At 34.1% G+C, this 26,018-nt stretch overlaps 1 protein-coding gene across 1 annotated transcript in view; it reads left to right on the top strand.

The window, feature by feature from the left end:
- The window catches only part of LOC101888652 (gamma-aminobutyric acid type B receptor subunit 1), a 313,388-nt gene that overhangs the window by 224,128 nt on the left and 63,242 nt on the right, over positions 1 to 26,018 (top strand). Inside the window, exons 4-5 of the mRNA XM_059130223.1 lie at positions 4,766 to 4,900; positions 10,822 to 10,992. Coding sequence (XP_058986206.1) covers positions 4,766 to 4,900; positions 10,822 to 10,992 — 306 coding nt within the window. The remainder of the gene's footprint in view (positions 1 to 4,765; positions 4,901 to 10,821; positions 10,993 to 26,018) is intronic.

The raw sequence follows: 26,018 nt of genomic DNA, 5'->3' as shown, positions 1-26,018 counted from the left end.
ACGAATTATGGCCTTCTAACCTGTACACGCTGTGCGAATGTTGCTCTATGGTGTTTTGGCCCATTCCCGGCGAAGCGCTTGCTTGAGGTGATCGACACTTTGGTATTTTTTAGAGCCAACCTTGTTTTCCAAATACTCCAGACACAGTAGTCCAACGGATTGGTATTCGGAGATTTTGGTGACCATTGTGCACTGGAAGTGCGGGGAACCTCCTCGGACTATTCTCTGTCAGGGGGTAAACTACTCATAAAGAACTCCTTGTGTACCATTTATACAATTCCATTCAAAATTGTGGCTAAAATCATCGAAATACCGAATATCGGGGGTACCGTAGTATGGGGGCTATACGATATCATGGACTTATATAAACAATTCTCCTCCAGAGAGTAAAGTACTCAGAATCAACTCCTTGCGTGGATTTTTTGACAATTCCATTCGAAAATGTGGCTATAATCAATAGAAAAACCGAATATCGCGGGTTACCGTTTTATGGGGACTATACGATACCGTGCACCTATATAAATAATTCTCTTCCAGGGGTAATGTACTTAAAAAGAACTTCTTTTGAGGATTTTAAGACAATTCCATTGAAAAATTTGCCTGAAATCATAAAAATACGGAATATCACAGGGTACCTATATATATGGGCTATACGATATCGTGGACCTATATAAATAATTCTCTTCCAGAGAGCAAAATACTCAGAATCAACTCCTTGCGTGGATTTTTAGACAATTCCATTGGAAAATGTGGCTAAAATCAATAAAAAAACAATATCGCGGGGTACCGCTATATGGGGACTATACGATACGGTGCACCTATATAAATAATTCTCTTCCAGGGGTAATGTACATAAAAAAAACTTCTTTTAAGGATTTTAAGACAACCTATGTAAATATTTCCCTTCTAGGGGATAAAGTTCTCACAACGAACTTCTTGTGAGAATCTTCTGACCATTTCATTGATCATAAAAATACGGAATATAAGGGGGGTGGGGGGGGGGTACCGTTATATGGGGGCTAAACGATATCGTGGACCCATATAAATAATTCTCTTCCAGGGGATAAAGTACTCACAATGAACTCTTTGTGTAAATTTTCAGATAATTCTGTTGCAAAATATGGCTAAATGCTATAATCCTACCTACCCAACAAAAATAAGTAAAAAAAGCTATAAGTTCGTGCCGAACTTTGAATACCCCCCACCATTTGGAACGAACTTGGTACTTCTCAAAAACAATAAAATCCGTTAAAAATGGTGTTAAAATCTTAAAAATACCGAATGTAGCTGTTTATTAGCTTCTATACGACGACATAGACCTGTCCTTGTATCCATTACTTCAAATACCAAGCTAGAAACAATTCCGGTGAATAATGGTGCTAAAATCATCAAAATACCGAATATCGGGAGGCACCGTTATATGGGGGCTATACCAAAACGTGGACCTACATGGCCCATTTTCAATACCAAATGTCCTGCAGATATAATATTCATTTGAGCAAAATTTTATCAATCAACTTTAATTCGTTCGGAAGCTAGAGTGATCTCCACAGACTGACGGACATCGCTAAATCGATATAGAATTTTTATGCTTTGTGAAGTCTAAAATGTGTATATTTCGAGGTGTTACAAACGGAATGACAAACTTAATATACCCTCCATACTATGGTGCGGGGTATAAAAATTGACGGAGCATCTGTTACAGTTGTAATATATTTGCTTTCTGTAGAAATTTTAAAACATTACGTATTTTTTAAAAGGGGATAAAATCCAATATTTTTACCAGTTTTTTCCTTACTGTCAATATGCTCATTATCGAATTTAATATAGGAATTAAAATCAGTGACGAAGGAAATATAGGGTTTGGTTAGGAAACTCGATTTCTAAGCCGCTGTTCCTTATAAACCCGATGCAAATTTTCTTCCGGATATTCCGTTTTTTTTTTACAGCGTAAGCCATATTTTCTTTAAAGATACTGTTTTAAATGTGATATTACGAGTTCACAATGGGCACAAAATGTCCTAAAAAGGTTCACATATTGGTATTCCCCCCATATTTAACCTTTTTATGATGTTAGCGATTTTTAAATATAAGGGTTTTAACGGGCACCACTCCAAAGGTATTAAACTATCCATATAGGTTCCGTTTTACATTAGCCCTTATATAAGAACAACTCCCAATAATCAACATTTTAAATATATAACCACAGTTTTTAATCGATCCATATGCTTATAGGTCATATACGCAAAAATATATGTCTGCTTTTGAGTATATAATTCTAGATGGGAACATCCAATTTTATCCAAACTTTGAGTTCGCAAATGAACAAGATCAGTATACTCCTCCTGATGCCTTGAACACAATTTTTTAAAGTTTTTCCAAAAAAAATTCAACTGCTTTGTATCAAAATATCTGGCATATGATATTATTTCGATAAAGTTTAGGACAAGTACTACTCCTTGCACCTCCCACACAAAAGGTCAAAATTTTTTAAATAATAATTAGAGCGAATGTGGAAATTTTTTAAATGATCAGCATTAAATTCTTTGTCGATTTAGCGATATCCTCCGCCGGTGGAAGTCACTTTAGCTTCGGAACAAAATGAAGAATGTTGATAAAATTTTACTCTGAAGTGTTTTGGGTCTGCAGAACTTTTGGTATTAAAAATGGGCTATATAGTATGAGTAGTATTATATGCATAATATGTTGGGTGTATTAGTTACAATTTTAGCGCGAATATGCTGTAAATTGGCAGCATGTGTTATCATTATGTAAGAAACATCCTTGCATAGAACTGTAGAACTGTAAATATAGGTATAACTTTTGGTGTAGTTCCCATATAACTGTACCTCCAGATATTCCGCATTTTAAAGATTTGTGTCAGACTTTTCAGCGGAAGTGCTCCAAATTTCGAATTTGAAGTTCCTAATAGGTACTACATTCTAAGACAAAAGGTTCACGTCTTCGTATATGTCCCATATAACGGTAACTCCCTATATTCGGTATTTTTATGATTTTAGAAATACTTTTCAACTGTTTTTTTTTTTTTTTTCGAAAATTTGCATATTCCCTTCAAATGGTTGAGTCTACTTAAAGTTCGGCCCGGCTGAACTTACGTTTTTTCCGCTTATTTCATAATAGGTCTAGTAAAAAATACAATAAATTTCAGATTTTCTTCAAACTTCGCATATAAAAAGAAAACAATATTAAATTCCGTATGAAGAGGCACACACCTCCTGGTACCTCAAGGAAGATTGGCTTACATTTTAATTATCATAACTACTTTAAAATGGAAACAATTTTCACCAGCTCTTTTCAAACTGCTCACATGGCAACATTATTTCTTAACAAGGTCTTATATAAAGTTTGGATATGTAGTTCAAAACTTTGGATACTCTATCGGCACATCGTATGAAACTATCTAGCTTCTTATAACTTATACGACAGGTCGTCAAAAAATCGCATCCTCAAATTGAACACGCTCTAAAAACGTAACACGCAATCAATGACGATCACACTTGGTACGATATACGTCATGTTATTTGTTACAGGTAGCTCTACTATATGCGCAAAATGGTGTAGGGTATCATATAGTCGGCCCTGACAACGTTTTGAATCATTACGTGAAGCTATCGTCTTTAAGCTATGAAACTATCTTATACTTACAGTTATCTAACTTTTGTACATAACCAGAAGAAGTACTTCGTTCATACTTATCCCCTTTAAAACAAATGTGGATTTTTTATACCCTCCACCAAAAAAGTATGGAGGGTACATTAAGTTTTTTAGACCCAACAAAGTATATATATTCTTGATCAGCGTAAAATTCTAAGACGATTTAGTCCTGTCCGTCCGTCTGTCCGTCCGTCTGTCCGTCTGTTGTAATCACGCTACAGTCTAAACGAATTAAGATAGGAAGCTAAATTTTTGCACAGATCTCTCTTTTGTCTGCAGGCAGGTCAAGTTCGAAGATAGGGTATATCAGTCCACGATATCGTATAGCCCCCATATAACGGTACCCCCGATATTCGGTATTTTGATGATGTTAGCCACATTTTTCAATGGAATTGTCTGAAAATCCACCAAAGTAATTCCTTGTGGGTACTTTATATCCCGCAGAGAATTATCTGTATAGGTCCACGATATCGTATAGCCCCCATATAACGGTACCCCTCGATATTCGGTATTTTGATGATGTTAGCCACATTTTTCAATGGAATTTTCTTAAAACCCACACAAGTAGTTCCTTGTGAGTACTTCACCCCCTGAGAAAGAATTGTCTATACAGGTCCACGATATGGTATATCCCTTATATAACGGTACCCCCCGATATTCGGTATTTTTATGATATTACCCACGTTTTTTATCGGAATTGTCTGAAAATCCACACAAGGAGTTTCTTGTGGGTACTTTATACCTCGACAGAGAAAAATGGTGGAGGGTATTCAAAGTTCGGCCCGGCCGAACTTACTGCTTTTTTACTTGTTAAAAGTTAAATTTTCCCATCTGGGGTATTCGATCAACAAATATTATTACTTCGCCTACATACCTTACTTATAACTAAAACTTATATATTTTAATCTCTATATTCTTTCGCAAAAACCCTTAAAAATGTTTTAATTAAAATTCTTTGTGGCCTACAAAGGAAAAACTAAATACTTAACAATCGCCACAATCTTAACAAATTTTGCAAACTGTAAAATAATAAAATAATATATTAAATTTCATTATTAAAATTTTCCCCTTTCCCTTTCTAATTTTTCAGTGTGAACCCGGTTTGGGTGCCAGCGTTATGTACAATCTACTCTATAATAAACCACAGAAACTTATGTTATTGGCCGGTTGTAGTACCGTCTGTACAACAGTAGCAGAAGCCGCAAAAATGTGGAATCTTATTGTGGTAAGTATTAAGAATGAAATATTTATTTCTTCTTCTTCTTTTTCTTAAAACTTAAATCCATTGCCAAATCTTTGAAATGAGATTAGAAAAAAATCCCTTTGCTATGCTATGTGGTTTCTAAACATTTTGCACCTAACTTTGAGAGAATCACACACACAGTCAGTTATTGCGAACAAATAACGAAAATTTATTGAATTCAATTTATGATTTATTGCCTTCGTTAAGTTTATTGCAGGGCGAAAAATAAAATTGAGTTGTGGCAAAACGCAAAAGAAATCATAACAAAATAATAAATAAAAAATGATGATGTCAGAAATAGTTGAGTGCACGGAAATGTGAAATGGAAATCGATTTGTTTCTTTTTTGCCGAAGAGTAACGAAAAATTGATTTCATTCGGTAACAAACGTGTTTATCAAATAAGGCTAGGAAGAAATTGTTATTTTAAGGAGTTCAAATATAGAGGTTGTGTGTGTCGAACATATATGTATATTGAAGCCAAAATATATCCAAAAGTCCGGTTCAAGTTACTCTATTTCTAAATGTAGACATCCTGCAAAGTTAGAATAGAATATTGTCGTATTCGCTGGTTCAAGGCTCCATGTGCCCATTCTTAACTGTCGCCTAAATTGTTATGAAAGATCCTCATGTTCTTATGTCCATGTTCAATGTAGCTGTTAATTTGTCTTCGAATTATTCATGATAGACACTACAAGGTATATATTCTGGATCAGCGTAAAATTCTTAGATGAATTAGCGATGTACGTCAGTCTGCCTGTCTGTCTGAATTGAGATAAAAGTCTAAAATTGTACACACATGTGTATTTTGTAGGCAGGTTAAGTTCGTTAATGGGACTTCCGTCCATAAGTTATAAACACGCTGTAGCCAAAACAAATAAAGATAGAAGGTTAAAACTGCACAGCACGAATAACGGTATTCGGTATTTTGATGATTGTAGCCAAATTTTTCAATGGTGTTGTCTGAAAATTCACACATGGAGTTTTTTGTTTCTCGATTTGATGATTTTAACGATATATATACGGACAATGCCTATAATGCCTATATAATCCGTTTAAGCGGTATTTTTGGATTTTTTTTCAAGGTCCTTCAAAATATTGGAGGGTTTGGCTCAACAATTTTCACTGCAAATTTCAGATCATTAAGCTCGTCTCGAAAGAGAAAACAAACACTTAAATCATAAAACATATGATCTTCGCCTTAACAAGGCAAAACTCAAAAATTCAGCCGAGCCTGGCTGTGGGATTTGAACCGCGGACCTCTGTGTGCAGCCAACTAGAAGTTGCCGTCTCTACGTTCAGAGCCATTAACCCGTCTTCCTAAAGCAGCACTAAAACAAGTGTATGCATTGGAAGCAATGTAGTTGTTGTGGACAAAAAATCCATCACTACAAAAAACAAAAACGTTGCTGTGAAAAAAGATCTGCCAATAGAACTTGAGTCGAACCTGGAGAGTTTCTAGTGTATAATTCGCATATGCTAATTTGCAATAAGTTCGAAATATATACTACTTTCCAGAGAACGGCCCTTTTAAGCCATCATCCACATCAAATATGCCTGATGAGCCGCTTAACCAACGGCGAAACGCGTCGCATAGTGGTGAGTGTGTGATAGTGTCTATCTGGCTTTCCTTTTCACTGCAAATTTCAGATCATTAAGCTCGTCTCGAAAGAGAAAACAAACACTTAAATCATAAAACATATGATCTTCGCCTTAACAAGGCAAAACTCATAAATGTTTTTTACTTGTTTCTGAATCCGATGAACATCGTTTACAGTTACCCCAATATGAGTGTCAATTGAAGAGCACATCCTTTATGACATATGATGGTATAAAAACACAAGAACCACTAGAAATATATTCGATGGTTTAGTTTTGGTTAAAACTCGAACTTAATGGAAACTTTTGAAGATTGAGGTATGGTGGCTAGTATCGCGACCACAAATAGTTAAAAATGAAGCAATATACATAGTATAAGGAGGAGCCTTTAAAATACCTAAAATCGGAACTGTTAAATACAAAATTGTAGCTGATTGGATTGGAAAATGTTAAATGTCCCATATATGGGGATGATGCCGTTGGAAAATATGTTAAAAATCCTCAGAAAGATCTGAATTGGACCGTGTCATATAGCGCAGCATAACATAAACCGATGTCGAAATATTTTTTTAAATAATAGAGGTACGAAATGAAAATACTTGAAATCGGGCATTTGGTTAGACTGAGATTACGCCAAGACGTGGACCGATATCGAACTGTAAAGAAATACTAAATTACACTTAATTCCATTTTCAATTTTCATTGAAACTTTGAAAAAAGTAACAGAATAGGTGCCGTTGCGTGGTTCCACACCAAAACGTGAACCAATTTCAAAATTTTTGTGTATGAAGTTGACGCTTTTAATGTGAACCTCAAACAACAAATAATGGCAAATTGAAAAAAATGTGGGGCTTTACCAAAATTTAGATTAATATAAGTACAAAATAGAAAACAAAGATTTTGCAGAGCTGTCTGCTATCGGTAGCAAGTCCATTTTGAATAATTTGTTACCGTGGACATTCCAACAGGACTCAGCACGCGCCACCCAAGAATGGTTACAAAATGAGGTTCCTCGCTTCATTTCCAACGCACAATGGCCACCAATTCTGCGGATACCAATCTGCTGGACTTTTATGTCTAGAGTATTTTTTGGAAAGCAAGGTAGGCACTAAAAAATACCAAAGTGTCGATTACCTCAAGCAAGCGCTTCGCCGGGAATGGGCCAAAAAACTGCAGAGCAACATTTGGGCAGCCTGTGACGGTTTTATTGGCCGTTTGAAGGCCATAATTCGTGCCAAGGGTGACCAATTCGAGCAAATCTGAACATATTCTAATATTTGATGCTATTTCCGTCATTTTTTGCTTTCATTCGTTTGACTTTGTTGCAGTCACCGTCTCACCCTGTATAGCTCCACAATTTCGTATTGCCCTCTCATAATGGTACCTCCTGATATTCATATGGCTACAGAGGGATATATAATTTGATACGACGATAACGTGCCTAGTCGAAATAACGGTTTAAGACCATAGGTCTCTTTGGACCAAATCCGTTTCAGGACATTTGGAGTCGATCTAGCGATATCCGTCCGTTCGTCTGTCTGTTTGGCTACCACGATAACTCTCAAAGGGAGTATCCGATTTGATCCAAGGTTTGTACATCGTAATATTATTGTCAAAATTAGATTGAGTTCGGAGATGGGCAAATATCGGCCCACTCCTTCTGGTACCTCCCACACAAAATGTCAAAATTTTCAAAGAAAATAGTTTATTGCACAGAAAAAAAGAGGATAAGCCGATTTTGCTCCAACTTTGTGAATTCTTATATTTAAATAAAATCGACAATATAGGTCCACTCCATCAGGTACCTCCCCCACAAAGGGTCAAAATGTTGAATAATTACAACTCATATACACTGTAATGTAAGAGTCCGATTGTCTTAAAATTACACATATCCCAATAATTCTATTAGCCCAAGGTCTGGTGCCAAGGTGGAATACATCTGTTCACTCCTTCTGGTACCTCCCCCACAAAAGGTCGATTTAAAAAAAAAAAAGAGCAAAAAATATTTCCAGAAAGAGAAGCAATAATCCGATTTTGTTCCAACTTTGTAAATTCTAATATATGCGTCAGTTCTAGACCAGGTGCAAACATGGATAATATCGGTCCACTCCATCAAGTGCCTCCCCTACAAAGGGTAAAAATTTTGAATAATTATAACTTTTATAAAAAGTGATGTAAGAGTCCGATTGTCTTATTTATATACCCAAGGTCTAGTGTTAAGATGGAATATATCGGTCCACAAAAGCTGAAATTTTTGAATATCCATGAAACTCATAAAAAGCAAAATTAACATCCGATTCCATTCAAGACTTGGTATATCTCAATATTTCCATCAACACAAGATCTGTTATAAAGATGCTAGAGATTTGTCCATAGGGTTCAAGTTCATGAAAAACACAACGATCAAGGAAAGCGGAGTAAGCATTTAACACTCTTTAAGTTCCACACATACTAACACTTTTTCTAATACACAACAGATATGTGCAGATGTTAAATATCTGTGAAACCCTCCTGGTACGTGACTCACAAAGGGTCAAAATTTTCCATACTTTTATCTGTCATAACTTGCGAAACAAGTCAGCGATATCTAAATAAATCTCTCAGTTGTTGTTGCAAAATGGTCAGGTTTTATCCCTTTATTGTTGTTTTTATAAAAACAACGTCTGTTTATTAGTGGAGAACGATAGTAATGTTTACCAGGGGTAAGGCAACAACAAAATACTACGTTATCCCGAACAAACAAGCCAACACTGTTCTATATCCCTCTTTGTCAGAAACCTAAGTTGAATATGAAATTTATGATTTTCCATAAATTGGATATAAATGTTCGATTTTCTTGTAATACTGCCCATACCAATAATTTTATATGTATCATATGAATACTTCGGTCAACTATATCTTATATCTCACGCACATGTTAACATTTTCAAAAAATGATTACGTATGTCATGTAAAGTAATGGAAGTTACAAATATAGTCCATACCTGTCACGTCGCGATTCGTCATATTTATTTATGTCCGATACGAAATGGCCAATATTGGCACATTTCTTCGGGACCTACTCCATAAGGGGTTAAACATTTCAATAATCATAACAGAAGTCAAAATATTTTTTGAAATAATCGTACATTTCCTGAGGGTATACATCTGTCGGCAAAACTGACAGATACTTTTTAACTTGTGAGGATCTAACTTAGATTTTAAAAAGAGTTCTCTAAAATTTGGTAACAGGAGTTCTTAATAAGAGTCAATCCCTCTGACAAAAATTTTATGTAAAGGTATATCTTTGTGTATATATACTCCATACATAATATCGATATAGATTTTTCTTTTGTATTTTTTATAAATTATATAAGTTAAAAAAAGTTATTTATTCCGCATAAAAGGATATGAACTTATTTCGCAAAATAAAGAGTAGAACTTTCAATAACATCTGCCCTCCTCCCCTTTATAAGTATCACTCATTTACATTCAAGGTGTTCTAGCTTTTATTCTGCAAGAATTTTGTTGAATATTCAGGGCACTTGAAACTTTACCCAATTGCTGTGAATGCGTTCTCTCAAAAGACAGGAGAAAATTGTGCACCATCGCAAGTTGATAACAAAAGACAGCACAGAGAAAACTTTCAACCTGTGATATTGTTTATGTGTGATGACATACCTTCGATACTATATACATGATGTGTATGTATGTCGTATGATTATATGTGTGAGTAAGTTCTTCCAAAATGATATCGCGAAGCAACAAAATCGAGTAAAAAGACAAAAATAAGAATTCTTTAGAAAAGTGTTATCCCATTCAGATTCTGGTTCTATTTTAATGGAAATCCTATATGAAAAGATAACCATTGTGTTGTGAAGTTTACAGACATGAAAGTCCTTGTGCTCCATTATGTACCACAGTCGCTCGCTTTGTTCTACTTATCATAAATAAAAATTTATATTCTCTGTCATAGTTAACAGGGTCGCCAGGATGACGACATACCCTATCCTGATTAAAGAAAGTGGCTGAGTGAACACTCATACTGACACTTATAACCTGACTCAAGACATAAATTAGTAAATAACTGTAAAATAATTGCACCGGAGTATATGTATGTTGCGTAAAATGAAATTCAAAGGCTATAATCAGAATTACCAAGTTAAAGGAAATATAGTGACATATATTTAATTAATCAATGAATTCAATGTGATTTTATAACCAAAATCCCTTCTAATGACTTAATTATGATTTTATATAAAAAATATTTGTTTTTTACATCTCCTATTAAATTGTTTTCGTATTTTCTTTGTTTTTTTTTCGACAGCTATGTTATGGCGCATCATCACCAGCTTTATCGGATCGCAGTCGCTTTCCCACATTATTTCGTACCCATCCATCGGCAACCGTTCATAATCCCACTAGAATTAAGTTAATGAAGAAATTTGGCTGGTCTCGTGTTGCCATTTTACAGCAGGCGGAGGAAGTTTTTATATCGGTAAGTTGAAATAATTATTAAGCAATTAGAAATTGGAAGCAAAAGAAAAACAAGACACTAATTACACTGTGCTTTCGTTTACTTTATGAGTAAAATTTTAAGTCTGCATTTATTTTATAGCCTTAAGTTTTAATCGAAGTTTTAAATTGAAAGATTAGTCATGTAATTTAAAATTCAAGTCATCCCACTGAGTTGAAGAAACATAATTTCTTGATAATTAACTTTTCAATGGTAGATAGAAAATCTGCTAAATTTTTGAAGTGTTTAATCTAATCTCATATTTTTCAATATGTCCAAACAACTCTTATATTCGTAATATCAAATAGGGTTTTATTTTTTCGAGATGGAAAGGATCGTTATGGCACCCTAAACTCTAAGTTAAGCTTTTTAGACATCTGATTGCAGTAAAAACCATTAGAGACATGCAAAGACTCGAGTGAATAAATGGATTTAGTTACTTAGATTGGGAAGCTGTAACTAAAGATCATCGCTTTTCTTTTTGAAGGGACACATACTACTAACGTTTTTCATTTCAGTTGATCCATAACTGCAATACATTTAATTTTGTAAGCTAAATTTTTCGACAGCTGGGTGAATTATAAAAATTTATGTATATATTTTTTGTCAAAACTTTATGCATCGTACTATGTTTGCAGACTGTCAAGCTTTCATATATTATTTGAGTTTTTTTAACCGAGGAGAATATTTTTTTCCATTTTTTTTATCAAAAGCTATCCATACGTGCACCTCAATATCAAGTTTCAACATTTCAGCTCAATTCAATAAAAAATAGTAACATTTACGCTCATCCCAAAACAATTTACATATCATCCATCCTCTCCGACAGTGATCCCAAACTTTTCGAACATTCTCATGCCAAACAAGTAAGCAAAGGCTATAGTCGCGGCGGGGCCGACCAAGTGATACCCTACAACACGTTAGAAGCCCTCTTATGTCCTAATCCATTTTGGAAGATTTCGCGTTTGAAACTAGCATTTTGAACAGGGACATTTGCCCAATATTTACGAACTATGTCGTGTTGTAAGTTGTTGTGCAAAAATGCTAGAATTCCTCCCTGTCCTTATCGCTCTTCCCAGGCATGTCAATGGCTCCAATTGTGTATCAGGATTTTTTTTCTGTTTTTCGTTCATTTGAACCATCTCCAAAAGCAAGAGGCCACTCTGAATCTCCAAATTTAGACTCATCTATATGATTTTCTTGTCTACGATATTTGGCTATCGTCGGATATCGCCTGTAAGTAATGCAGGTATTTTTTACACAAAGTAGTGGTCCATTCTACCCAGAGTCCTAAATTCTAACTTCATGCGAGATTTTGTATCCTTTGGTTTCTATTTGTATTACAACGGCTGCAAAATCAGGAACATTTTTTGTTGGTCAATTTCAAGCCCTAAATACATTGCGGACATCTTTGAAAACAATAGGCCTAGCCATTCTGAGCCTAACCTTACCCTTTTCGTGAGGATCGGACGATAATTGCATTATATATACAATATCCTCGACCTGTGTTGTAAGGTGAAAAAATATTACAAAATATACAATATATATTATAAGTCAATTTGAAAAACTCGCATGCGATAAAAAATATGAAAAATGAAAATATGTCACAAAATATTAAAAAATCTATATTAATGTCATTATTGGCGCCTTTTTGCGTTTTTTTTTTTAGGTTTTGTCCTTTTATGTCATGAGGGCATTCTGCATTAACAAAATTTGTGAAAATCGGTCCACCCATTCTTGAGATATAAGCATTTTTGCTAACATCCCCTTCCTTTGTATTTCGCTATATATATACTAAATATTTACTATCGGCATCTACGTAACGGTCCGGATTGACCTGTTCGTCTATTTGTGATTTCGCCGGGATTAAAAATATTCGCGGTTTAATGGAAATTTGATTTTATTTAATTCAAATGTCATAGCCTTTTTCACCCAATAAATATTACACGATGACCATCAGGCTTCTGCCCAGCCCTAAGCTCTAGTCCCATGCTAACTTCCGCGTCGACTGGTCTATAATTGCGACTTGTATAGCAACTGCAAAATCAGGAATTTTTCAGTTTTTGGTCCATTTCAACCCCTAAATATTATGCGATCATCTCCAAAAGAAATAGGGTTCTATTCTAACCCTATCACCACCTTTATTCTAAATTTCGTGAAGATCGGAAAATAATTGCGACCTGTGGAGTGATTAAAAATTAACATGAACAGACGGACGGACGTACATAGCTAGATCGACTCAGCTCGGCGAGATAGCAAGATCCATATATACTTTCCTATGTGGGAAACCAATATTTCGTGGTGTTACATAATTTTTGGCCCAATCAAACTTATCTATATATATAAATGTAAGTTGTGTTAGTTACTACGCTTATAACTCAAGAACCGCTGATCTGATTTTAACGATTCATACAAATTCTGAATTGTCTCTTTTCCGAAAAGGATAATATTCAAAAAAATCGCGTAAAAATGTGATATATTAACATTTTCATTTTGACTTCTGAAATGTACAATCGTAATGTTTTATTTTGTATGTTTTTTTTCTATTTTGACTTACTTTTTTCGAATGTACATTTGTAGTGTTTTTTATAATATTTTTTTTTTCTTTTTGATTCGAATATTAATACCAATTTATTTTGACTCGATTTCTTGAGAACTGAAATAGAAGCCGGGTTACATTGAAGTGTAGTACCAAATTATGTGGTGGCGAAACGAAATAGATGTTATCGAAATAATTTAACGCGGTCACACCAAATTTAAGTCAAAATTTCTAAAAATCTTGAAAAAAGAGATCTCATTGCAAAAATTCTCAAATCGGGGAAAAAAAGTACATAAGGTATAACTAAAGAACGGCTTGACAATTCATACAATTTTGGAGTGGTATCCAATAAAAATATTAATAACAAATTTCTTTTTGGTGTGATTTTTTTCAATTTGACATACTATATTGAAGTGAACATTTTTTATTGCCTTGAAATCTGAATGAATAATATTTAAAATAAAATGAGTGACCTACGTGGACCTACATCTTTCATATGGCAATAATCCGCCCAATGAGAACTCAAAATGCAATTCATTGGAACTGCAGTCAGTGAAATACCGAATATAAAGGGTGCAAAATGGTAGAGCGAATTGGACATTTAGGAAAAAAGAAAGAAATTGTTCCTAAACTTTCAAGATGTCTTAAATCGCTTTTGCAGGTCATGATATATGACCCCCGGATAAGGGTACAACCCTATTTCAAGTATTGTTTACATTTTAACCACATTTTTCTCACACTCATTTTAATTTGATAAGAAACCATCCTCGCAAAATATGATCATGTTTTGGTATAACCATCATATAATTTAAGCCATGTTCGGGGTCTTCGACATTTTTTTCATCTTTAGGCCTTTATTTGGCATCTTTGTTTCTAAGGGTGTAAAAAACCTCTTCTCATAATATTTTCAATTTTCGGAGTAGAGTCCATCTTGGACTTGACCACATTCATCAATTGATTTGGCTAAAAAATTGTATTTAGGCAACTCTGGGGTAGAGAATCGTCCCTCAGATAATTGTCCACATAGGCATTTATTCGAGTATAGTTCTCACATTAGTGTACCCACAAATCCGCTTTCCTAACCAATGTTTGGTCAGAAAAGAAAATTTGATATACTATTGAATTTGAAACTCCCAAGAGAATATTGGTGGGGAACGTAGATGTGGGATTAACATCTACATGCCATAAACTCCGAAATATCAAATTGTGGCAGAAACATGAAAAAATCACGAATATTAATTTTTTTGTTCGTTATTGAATTATACTATGATGAAAAATATGGATTTTATGGGTTCTCCAACTCACAATTTATATGACAAAAATAAATTAATTAATATTTCACGGTAATGGATGTAAAAAAGCAATTATCTTTGACTATTTTGAAATCATTCCGCCCTCAATTATGAGGTGGACAAAACTAAATACCACGCAGCACGGTATTCTTAACATTGGAAATTCAATACCAAAAATTTAGCTGAGTTTTCACATGGGGCTATTACAGAAGTTCTATATCATACAGGTTTTTAACACTCAATTATAAGAAAGAAAAATAAGATCAGGCTATTCAAAATATCTAAAACCGACGGTAGATTATTATCTATTATAATTTTTCCCATGAATGTTTATTTCTATTTAGAAATTACTATGGAGTTATTTTACTTATAAAAAAATATGCATTAAAGACTAAAAGTAAGGGCCGGCAACGCGGACTGGGCCAGCTAGTAATAATATATATCAAACACATAGTGTTGTAGGGTATAACAACCAAAAGAAACCTCAATATCAAACTTCTGGATTCCAGCTCCAGTCCTTCACTAAATACCAGATTTTGTACTTTCCGTACAATTACAGTACACAAAACCTTTCCACATCTCAATCTTAGACACCAATAGTTATCGAAATATAAAATTTCATGTTTAAACTCTATTCCTTCACCCAAAACCAAATTTTGTACCACTGAGTACTTTTCGAACGATTATACTACACATTTCCAAACCCACCTTTAAACCTCAATCCCAGAAATCGACGGATACCTTAATATCAAATTCCAGGTCCCTTCCTTTACCCAATATCAAATTTAGTACTATTTAGTTCATTTCGTACTATTATACTACACATTTCCAAACCCACCTTCAAATCTCAAATTCAAATTTCTGGATTCCAGATCCTTCCTTCACCCAATAGAAAATTTAGTACCATTGAGTATTTTTCGTTAAAATATAAGACGACTCTCCAAACCACCGCCAAATCTCAAACACAGATACCATCAGTATCTAAATATTAAATTTCACAATGTCAGCTCTACTCAGAACTTTTCATTCAATTAGAGTACACATTTCCGAATCCACCTCCATATGTCCAGGCTACACATGAACAGCAACCCTAATACCAAATTTCAGATTTCAAGCACAATCTGTGCACCCAAATTGTATGAAATAAACTACTATTTTGTACTTTTTGTGCACTTGTAGTACAAATTGCCAAAACCACCCCTTTATCACAAACCTATCACCAACAGCAGCTCCCATTTCATCCGATCACCCTTAAGCAAACATTTCCATATTTAGTACAGTTCGCACACTTAGTGCACATTTCCAAAATCACCTTCATATATCAAACTTACTTTCCAACCTTGATTCTCAACCAATTTTTTGGTGTTAACCTCTATCCGTTCACATAAAACCAATTGGTACTATTTTAATAGTTTAGTAACTGGTAGATTTTAATATTTTTGATGATAGTTCGGCTGAAGGTCAGTAAAACAATTTTATTTAGTTATCTCCTTTTTTCTCTTTATTTATCCAATATTTCGATTGTCATCGACAATCATCTTCAGGGATCTGTTACAAATAACACAAATTATTACAAATTAATAAGACAAATTACACAACACACAATTCTTACATTAACTTTGTTTTAGAGGAAAACGTCTGCTCTAATTTAACGTCAAATTCGAACTAAGTCTTTTTCCATCTGTGTTTATGTACTAAATTTCTGTAAATATGTGCACAGTGGTCCGTATCAGTTTTAAAGTTCATTCTTTTTTCCGGTGGTACATTTATGATATGTAACATTTCTAATGTGAATCGTCTTTTGTAGTTGTTTTCTTGTGCCATTATATTAATATCCTTAAAGTTCGGTCTATGTCCTGTTAATGTGCAATGTGCTGCTAGAGCTGTCTTTTGTTCTAAAGGTTTGTCTGATTTTTGATCCGATTTATGTCCGGAAAGTCTAGTTTTTAATTTTGTTTTTGTCGTGCCAATATATACTTTTTGGCATATATTGGTTTCGTCGCCGTTGCATGCTATCTTATAAACGACATTGCTCTTGTCCTCTTTTTTTGTCTTCGTTTTAGTTCTACTGAACATATTGTTGACACTGTAATTGGTTTTTAAAGCTAATTGGTATTTGTCCTTATTATACGCGTTCGATCTGCAAAATCTCTCCGAAAATCCAGGTATATACGTCAAAGATTTGTATGATATTTCCTTTTCTTCTCTAATTTTAACATTTGTATTCTCCTTTACACGTTTTATTAAACCGTCGATTGTTTTTTGTGGGAAATCATTCTTTGTTAATATATTTCTTATTTTTAATTCATTATTTTGGTGGAATTGCTGGTCACTTATATTGAAAATACTATGTATAAAGTTTGTCGCTGTATTTATCTTCACTCGTCGGGGATGTTTTGAAAAAAAAGTTTATCAATCGTCCAGATGCTGTTGGTTTTTGGTACCAATCTAACTTGAGGTTGTTGTCGTGTCTTATGATTATTGAGTCTAGATATGGTAGCTTACCATCTTCCTCTACTTCATGAGTAAACTGGATGTTTTTGTCGAATGTATTTAGTATCTTTAGTGTGTTTTCGATTTCCGTTTTCTTTATTATGCAAAATATATCGTCATCTTTTCTACGGAAACGTCCAATAATACCTCCATTACCACATCAGCTATGATCGGTGACGCTGGGGAACCCATTGGAAGTCCTTTTCTTTGTTCGTACACCTTGTCTTGATATACGAAGTATCTGGAGTCTTTTATACAAAGGGTCAATATTTCTATAAATAACTCTTTTGGAATTTTTGTATAGTCCTTGATTATATTCCATTTTTCAGCGATTGTCTTTAGTGCTAAGTTTATTGGGATGCTGGGGAACAATGACACTACGTCAAATGATATTAAGGTTTCGTCTTTTTCTATTTTGACATTGTTAATTTTAGATTTAAAATTCACTGCGTCCTTAATGTTGTATTTCGAGTCCTTCGTCAAATGTTTTAAAATATCTACTATGTATTTGAACAGTCCGTAGGTAGGTGAATTTATGGATGAGCATATCGGTCGTAGAGGCACTCCTTCCTTGTGAATCTTTGGTAAGCCGTAAATTCGTGGTGCGATTGACGTATTTGTCAATAGCTTGTTCTTTTCGTTAAAATCTACAATATTCATTTTATATAGCACATCCACAAATTTGTTGTTTTTATTTTGTAGTGCAGTCGTTGGATCTCTTTTTAGTCGTCGATATGTACACATATCCCGAATAATGTCATTCATTTTTATTTCGCAGTCCTTTTTATACATTGCAACTGTCTTACCCCCTTTATCTGCATTTAATATTAATACGTCCTTATTATTTTTCAAAAATGTTCTTGTTTGCCCCACTGTGTCAATTATAAGTTTATCTCTTATACTTAATTTTCTCCGTTTTAAGTGATCGTCAATGAGTGACACTAATTTTATTCTTGCATCTTCTTGATCTTCTTTGTTGTTTAGTGTCTGAATACACTCTTCGCTCTCAGCAATAATATTGAGTAGGGGGAATGATGTGATTGTTGTTGGCAAAGCGAACTATGGACCCAGTGACAACAACCACTGAACGTCATTTGGAATATCTTCGTTTGTGTTATTGATGAACCATTCTTTATTATGTTTTATGTTGAGTTCTGCTTGTTGCTTTTCTTTTAATCGTTGATATTTGTTGAGGTGTCTTGTTTTATTATTGTTGTCATAACTCTTGCGGAGAATATTTTCACTCTCAATAAAAGTTTTGTAATCAAGCTTGTCCATAAACTGTTGGAGGATGTCTCTTGTTCTTGAAAGTATTGTTTTGTTGGTGTGAAGTTCTTTGTGTTTTTGTTGTATTAAAAATTTTAATATTTTCAAATGAAAATTTTGGTTATATGTTTCTAATGTGGACAGTAAAATTGGCGGGATTTCATCGTTTCGCTTGAAAATGTTGTAGGTGTTTTTTGTTGCATTGGAGATGAATGTTGGTATTATGCCTATGTTTCTGCATTTAATTAAGTACGTTATGGATGCAGTCAGATTTGATACTTGTCTATTATGCTTTGAGTATTGTTTCGTGTTGTTGATCGTGTTGTTGGCATATTTATCTTTTATTTAAAACTGATACGGACCACTGTGCACATATTTACAGAAATTTAGTACATAAACACAGATGGAAAAAGACTTAGTTCGAATTTGACGTTAAATTAGAGCGGACGTTTTCCTCTAAAACAAAGTTAATGTAAGAATTGTGTGTTGTGTAATTTGTCTTATTAATTTGTAATAATTTGTGTTATTTGTAACAGATCCCTGAAGATGATTGTCGATGACAATCGAAATATTGGATAAATAAAGAGAAAAAAGGAGATAACTAAATAAAATTGTTTTACTGACCTTCAGCCGAACTATCATCAAAAATGTTTAGTAACTTTTCTAAACTTATAATTTGAATTTCCAAAGACCCTTATCACTGCACTCGATCAGTGTATGTCATTCCTAATTTTAGAATTCTAGCTCATTCCCTTTGTCCATTTCAAAGTATTATTTTTATTTAATTTTTTGGCCTTTTGAAGGAAAGTATAGTGCGCCAATATTGTTTATTTTCGATAAGGAATTTTACTCTTCTATATATTACCCTGTGACAAGTTTGAGTATATGTCTGTCTGCCTAGTCTGTATGTTCGAACGAATTGAGATAGAAGGTTAAAATTGTGCACACAGGTAGGTGATGTTCGTAAATGGACCACATCAGTCCACAATTTCATATAGCCTCATGTACCAATACCTCAAGATTTTTTAAGAGACATTTTACACAGAATTTTTTAAATTTTGAAATATTGGGATAAGATTTAGATATAGCTTCCACATATATTCAACTGATTTCGGGACAATTTTGCGCCAAATGACCAATGTAAATCCAAATGACTTGAATTTTGGCACATCCTGACTCTTGGTACATCCGACTGAATTTAGTCTAGAAGCAAGTATATCAAATTTAATGAAAATTGGTTCAGATATAGCTATAGCTCCCATATATATGTTTTATCCGATTTAGAGTTTAGTCCCTCACATTCGTAATATGCATTCGACAACAATGATATTTGATACCAGATATCTTATAGAGCTCGGAAATACCTGTGCCAAATTTTATTGAGATAAGCTAATATTTGGATATAGCACCCATAAATATCCCTAATTTGATTTCAGGTTTATTGTGCAAACAATGGCCAATTGAAATTAATTTCGGGACGTACGTTTCCATTTTATGTAACTCGGTTCCGATATATATTTGTATACCCTCCACCAAAAAAAGTACGGAGGGTATATTATCGGTCCACGATATCGTATAGCCCCCATATAACGGTACCCCCGATATTCGGTATTTTGATGATGTTAGCCACATTTTGCAATGGAATTGTCTGAAAATCCACACAAGTAATTCCTTGTGGGTACTTTATACCTCGGCAGAGAATTATCTATATGGGTCCACGGTACCCCCGATATTCGGTATTTTGATGATTTTATCCGCATTTTTCAATGGAATTGTCTGAAATTCCACAAAAGGAGTCACTTGTGGGCATTTTACCCCCTCAAAAAGAATTGTCTATATAGGTCCACGATATCGTATATCCCCCATATAACTGTACCCCCCGATATTCGGTATTTTGATTATGTTAGCCACATTTTTCAACGGAATTGTCTTAAAATCCACACAAGTAGTTCCTTGTGAGTACTTTACCCCCTGAGAGAGAATTGTCTATATAGGTCCACGATATCGTATATCCCTCATATAACGGTACCCCCCGACATTCGGTATTTTGATGATTTAACCCATATTTTTTAACGGAATTGTGTGAAAATCCACACCAGAGTTCCTTGTGGGTACTTTATACCTCGGCAGAGAATTATCTATATAGGTCCACGATATCGTATTGCCCCCATATAACGGTACCCCCGATATTTGGTATTTTGATAATTGTATCCACATTTTTCAATGGAATTGTCTGAAATTCCACAAAAGGAGTCCCTTGTGGGCAATTTACCCACATTTTTTATCGAAATTGTTTGAAAATCCACACAAGGAGTTCCTTGTGGGTAGTTTATACCTCGACAGAGAATTATCTATATAGGTCCACGATATCGTATAGCCGTTATATAACGGTACCCCCTATATTCGGTATTTTGATTTTTTTAGCCATATTTTTCAACGGAATGGTCACAAGGGGTTCTTTGTATACAAGGGGTTCTTGTGAGCACTTTACCCCTGACAGAGAATTCTCTATATAGGTTAACGATATCGTATAGCCCCCATATAACGGTACCCCCGTTATTCGGTATTTTGGTGATTTTAGCTATATATTCCAATGGTATTCTCTGAAATACACACAAGGATTTCTTTGTGAGCACCTTAACCCCTGAAAGGTATTTGTCTATATAGGTCCGCAATATCGTATATCCCCCATATAACGGTACCACCGATATTCGAGATTTTTTATAATTTTAGCCACATTTCCATTTGAAAATCCACACAAGGAGTTCCTTATGAGTACTTCACCCCCAGACATAGATTTGTCTATATATAGGTCCACAATAGCGTATATCCGCTCATATATCGGCACCTTCCGATATTAGGTATTTTAGAGATTTTAACAGAATTTTCAATGGATTTTATTTATTTATTATTATTTTTTTTTTTTTTTTTTGAATATTTTCTAATTCATTCCATATGGTAGAAGGTATTCAAAGTTCGGCCCGGCCGAACTTACTGCTTTTTTACTTGTTATACTTTATATAATTTATATTAAGTTTGTCATTCCGTTTGTAACATCTCAAAATAAACATTTTAGATATATTCTTGATCAGCATAAGATTCTATGTCTATTTAAAGATGTCGTTTCGGTATAGCCCCCACTTAATGGTACCTCCCAATTTTCGGTACTTTAGAGATTTAAGCGACATTATTCACCGGAAATGTTTCAAATTTGGTGTATGAAGTTCGTAATGAATACTACAGCCTAAGACAGGAAATTGTCTGTGCAGGTCCACGTCTTCGTATATCCTACTTATAACGGTACCTCCCTATATTTTGATGATTTTAGCTACATTATTCGAAGAATTTTTTATTCAAGTTTCGCTTTCGAATATTGTAATGATTTATGACAAAATGTGCCTATGCAGGTCAACGTCGTCGTATAGACCCTAATATAATATTTGGTATTTTTAAGATTTTAACAGAATTTTTAAAGAATTTTATTTCATTTTTTTTTTTTTTTTTTTTTTTTTTTTTGAAAATTGCTAAAATCGTTGGTGGAGGGTATTCAAAGATCGGCCCGGTCGAATTTACTGCTTTGTACTTGTTTAATATAATCCTTCCTTTAGTGAAAGTTGATTTAGAATTGGACATGCCTTTCGTATGTATATTATTTCCCTCTGAGACTGAGTGGTATGATCTATTTCAAATAAATTCTTTTGTTACGGAAGCTCTACTAAATATACATAGTGGCGTAGGATATCATATAGTCGGCCCCTCCCGACTTTTGACTTTTCCTTACTGGTTTAATTTGAAATTTTGAAACTCGCAGTGGATAACAGCAACTTGAAAGGAAAAAAGAACCATCGACTTTCTCGCTTTTTTACATTTTTTACAAATCGACTCACTGCAAAGATGGTACTGTACCCTATTATCAATCATGATTCTTTTAATTTTAATATTTTTCTATACCTCATGCTGGAGGGTATTACAAGTTTGGCCTAGCTGAACTTAAATATCAATCATGATTCTTTTAATTTTAATATTTTTCTATACCTCATGCTGGAGGGTATTACAAGTTTGGTCTAGCTGAACTTAAATTCATCGAGGAAATGTATTGGTAGTTATTAAGGTCGTTTCTTCATAAGGTAAAATAGCAATGAATAAGCTAGCTTCTCTAAAGCTCCCAAGTTTTTACTGTGACGTATTTGTCTGGGCATTGTATATCCAATTTCTGAATTTCCACTGAAAATCTTATGTATGATTTATTTATTCTGCAACAAAATCCTTATAATTATCCCTTCAACTAAAGCCATGGTCCAATATTGGATGTCAAAGTAGTCACCTGTAGTCTTCTTCCAAAAAAATATTCCAAGAAAAGATTTTATGCCACAGATCCCAGTAAATAATTTAAATTATATCTGAGGAAAAGCAACATTATTGACTGGCTTGTGTGTCTGGATTAATATATAAATGCCAAAATGACTAGCAATGACACGAAATACAAGACTCCTCAGAAGATAGATAGCATCGATTATTCAATTGGGGAGAATTTCTTATGAAAATGGTGTTGATGGGTATTGAATAAAACTAAATTAATTTTAGTCGAATTGTTAGCGATTTTTATCAATGTGGAATGCTTAAACAATACATTCGTATGTGTATAGAGGTCTGTCTGTATATATGTATGTGCGCATGTGACGCACGCAAAACACACCACAAAACAAATAAATTCAAAGTAGGTATTTAATATTCCGTTCAAACGGAATAAGGTATAAGGTGTACGAGTAACACACACACACAAACTCATACACAGAATGTTGAAAGAAAAGAATGTATGCCACGTGACTGTTGCCTCTAATACTCGAGCAAAGCAGAAATTATTGAATATCCTTCTTAGAAGGAAGAATTACCATTGCCTTGAGGAATGCCAAAGGAGATCAACATCTACAAAGAACGGAGCTTATGGTGTGTGTATGTACATATATATGTATATATGTATATGATTTTTAAGGTTCTTACTGGATGTGGATTTTTGAGGCAGGGAGTTGAAAGTTGACATACCCTGCCATTATGGGCTTGCCTTTACATTTCAAAAGACTACAGTAGAAATACAATTTGCTTGATGAAGTCATGCGAGAATTTAACCCTTAGCAACACCTAAGGAATTTCATTTCACATTGATTTTTTTTTTCACTTTCTCGGCAAAAATCTACTAGATTCCAGTTTTTTCATTTTCCACCATAGTATGGAGGTTATATTAAGTTTGTCAATCTGTTTGTAACAAATTGAAATATACATTTTAGACCCCACAAATATATTCTTCATCAGCATAAAATTCTATGTCGATTTAGCAATGTCCGCCTACCCATCTGTCCGTCTGTGGAAATCACTTTAGCTTCAGAACGAAATGAAGTAAGTAGATACTTACTCAAATGTGTATTATGTCTGAAGGACTTTTGGTAAAATTGGCTATGTAGGTCCACGTCATCGTATAGCCCCCATATAACGGTATCTCCCGATACGCGGTATTTTGATGATTTTAGCGACATTATTTACCGAAATTGTTTCAAATTTAGTGCTTGAAGTTCCTAATGGTTTCTACAGCCTATGACAGAAAATTGTCTGTGCAAGTCCACGTCTTCATATAGCCACCTTGTAACGGTACCACCCGATATTCGGTATTTCGATGATTTTAGCGACATTATTTACTGAAATTGTTTCAAATTTGGTATTTGAAGTTTGTAATGGATACTACAGCCTAAGACAGAAAATGGGCCATGGAGATCCACATCTTCGTATAGCCCCAATATAACGGTACCCCCCGATTTTCGGTATTCTGATGATTTTAGCGACATTATTTACCGGAACAATTTCAAATTTGGTATTTGAAGTTCGTAATGAATACTACAGCCTATGACAGAAAAATGTCTGTGCAGGTTCACGTCTTCGTATAGCCCCATATAACGGTACCTGCCGATATTCGGTATTTTGATGATTTTAGCGACATTATTTACCGGAATTGTTTCAAATTTAACATTTGAGTTTCGTGATGGATACTACAGCCTATGACAAAAAAATGCCTCTGCAGGTCCACGTTTTATAACCCCCATGGTACCCCATGATGATTTTAGCTACATTATAAACAGATTTTTTTTTAACTTTTGCATTTGAATATTGTAATAGCTTATGGCAAAAGATGCTTATGCAGGTCGACGTCTTCGTATAGACCCCAATATACGGCTACCTTCGGTATTTTTAAGATTTTAACGAATTTTATTATTTTGAAAATTGCCAACTTTAACAATCTTCGCATGGAAGCGCAAAAATTGACACAAAGACTATTAAAAGTTGGGAAATAAGTGTAAAACTGTTCACGATTATTTCTTCTCTTTCTTTAAACACTCTACAATTTCCAGTATTTATCTGAAAACCATTTCGAATATTTTCATTGTCACAAGTAATCCCTGAAGAAGGGTCTAAAAACCAGGTGTATTCATTTTAATCTAAATTATTTTATAGAAATCGATAAATCATACCGCAAAAATAAAATGATGATGCGTATACGTGCCTGAAAACTGTTCTAAAGTATTTCCTCATACCCTCCACCAAGCCAACTCCTAAAATGTAAACGACAGTTAATAACCTAATGCGGAAATATCTCAAAGGTATTCCCACCGCATAACTTCTTTCAATTGTTTTTATGCAAATGATGGAGGTACTGTCACCTGGCCAATTTATATGCAAGAATTTTTTTTAATATATTATTTAAATGACGATTAAGTTAGAAGGCAGGTGGCCTTTTATTGAAGTGGAAATATTTGGGAAAATATTTACGGAATTTATTAAAATGGGAAATGGCAGCTAAGGTAAATTAAGGATTTTTGCTTGCATTTGCGAAATGTCACGTCAGTTTATAAGCATCTTGAAGTATTCGCAATTATATTAGGGAAATAAGACAAAATGGGTACAATCAAGCGGATAAAAAAATTGTATTTGTAAATTTCATGATAGTAAAGAGATTCAATATAATTAAACAACTAGAAGTCTCCTTTTTAATTTCAAATCCTGGACCAATAATCAACCAATATCACGAGGACGAGTTCTGCTCATTGATATTACAAAATGATAAATTGAAAGATCCGGACCGAGTTTAAAACGTCAAGCTGATGATTTTGTATGCAATCAAACGAACGTCAAACAGCGGTTAATTATGCGATCAATACAAAATAGTTTATCAATATTATTTTTTTCAGCAATGCGGGACTCTATCCTTTGAAAACCCGACTTGCCAAATTACAGCTTAATTGATTGTAAAATTCGTTTTATTCCGTAATGCATATTTAGTAGAGCTAGAGTAGATTATACCACCTATCAACATTTGCTTTAGAGCAGTTATAGTTTGGTTTCAGAGGGAACTAATATGGAAGAGGCATATC

Source organism: Musca domestica, unplaced genomic scaffold (assembly GCF_030504385.1).
Source record: "Musca domestica strain aabys unplaced genomic scaffold, Musca_domestica.polishedcontigs.V.1.1 7, whole genome shotgun sequence".
Taxonomy (NCBI): Eukaryota; Metazoa; Arthropoda; class Insecta; order Diptera; family Muscidae; genus Musca; species Musca domestica.
Note: the sequence above shows the minus strand (reverse complement) of the source record. Positions and strands in the feature narration are given on the sequence as shown.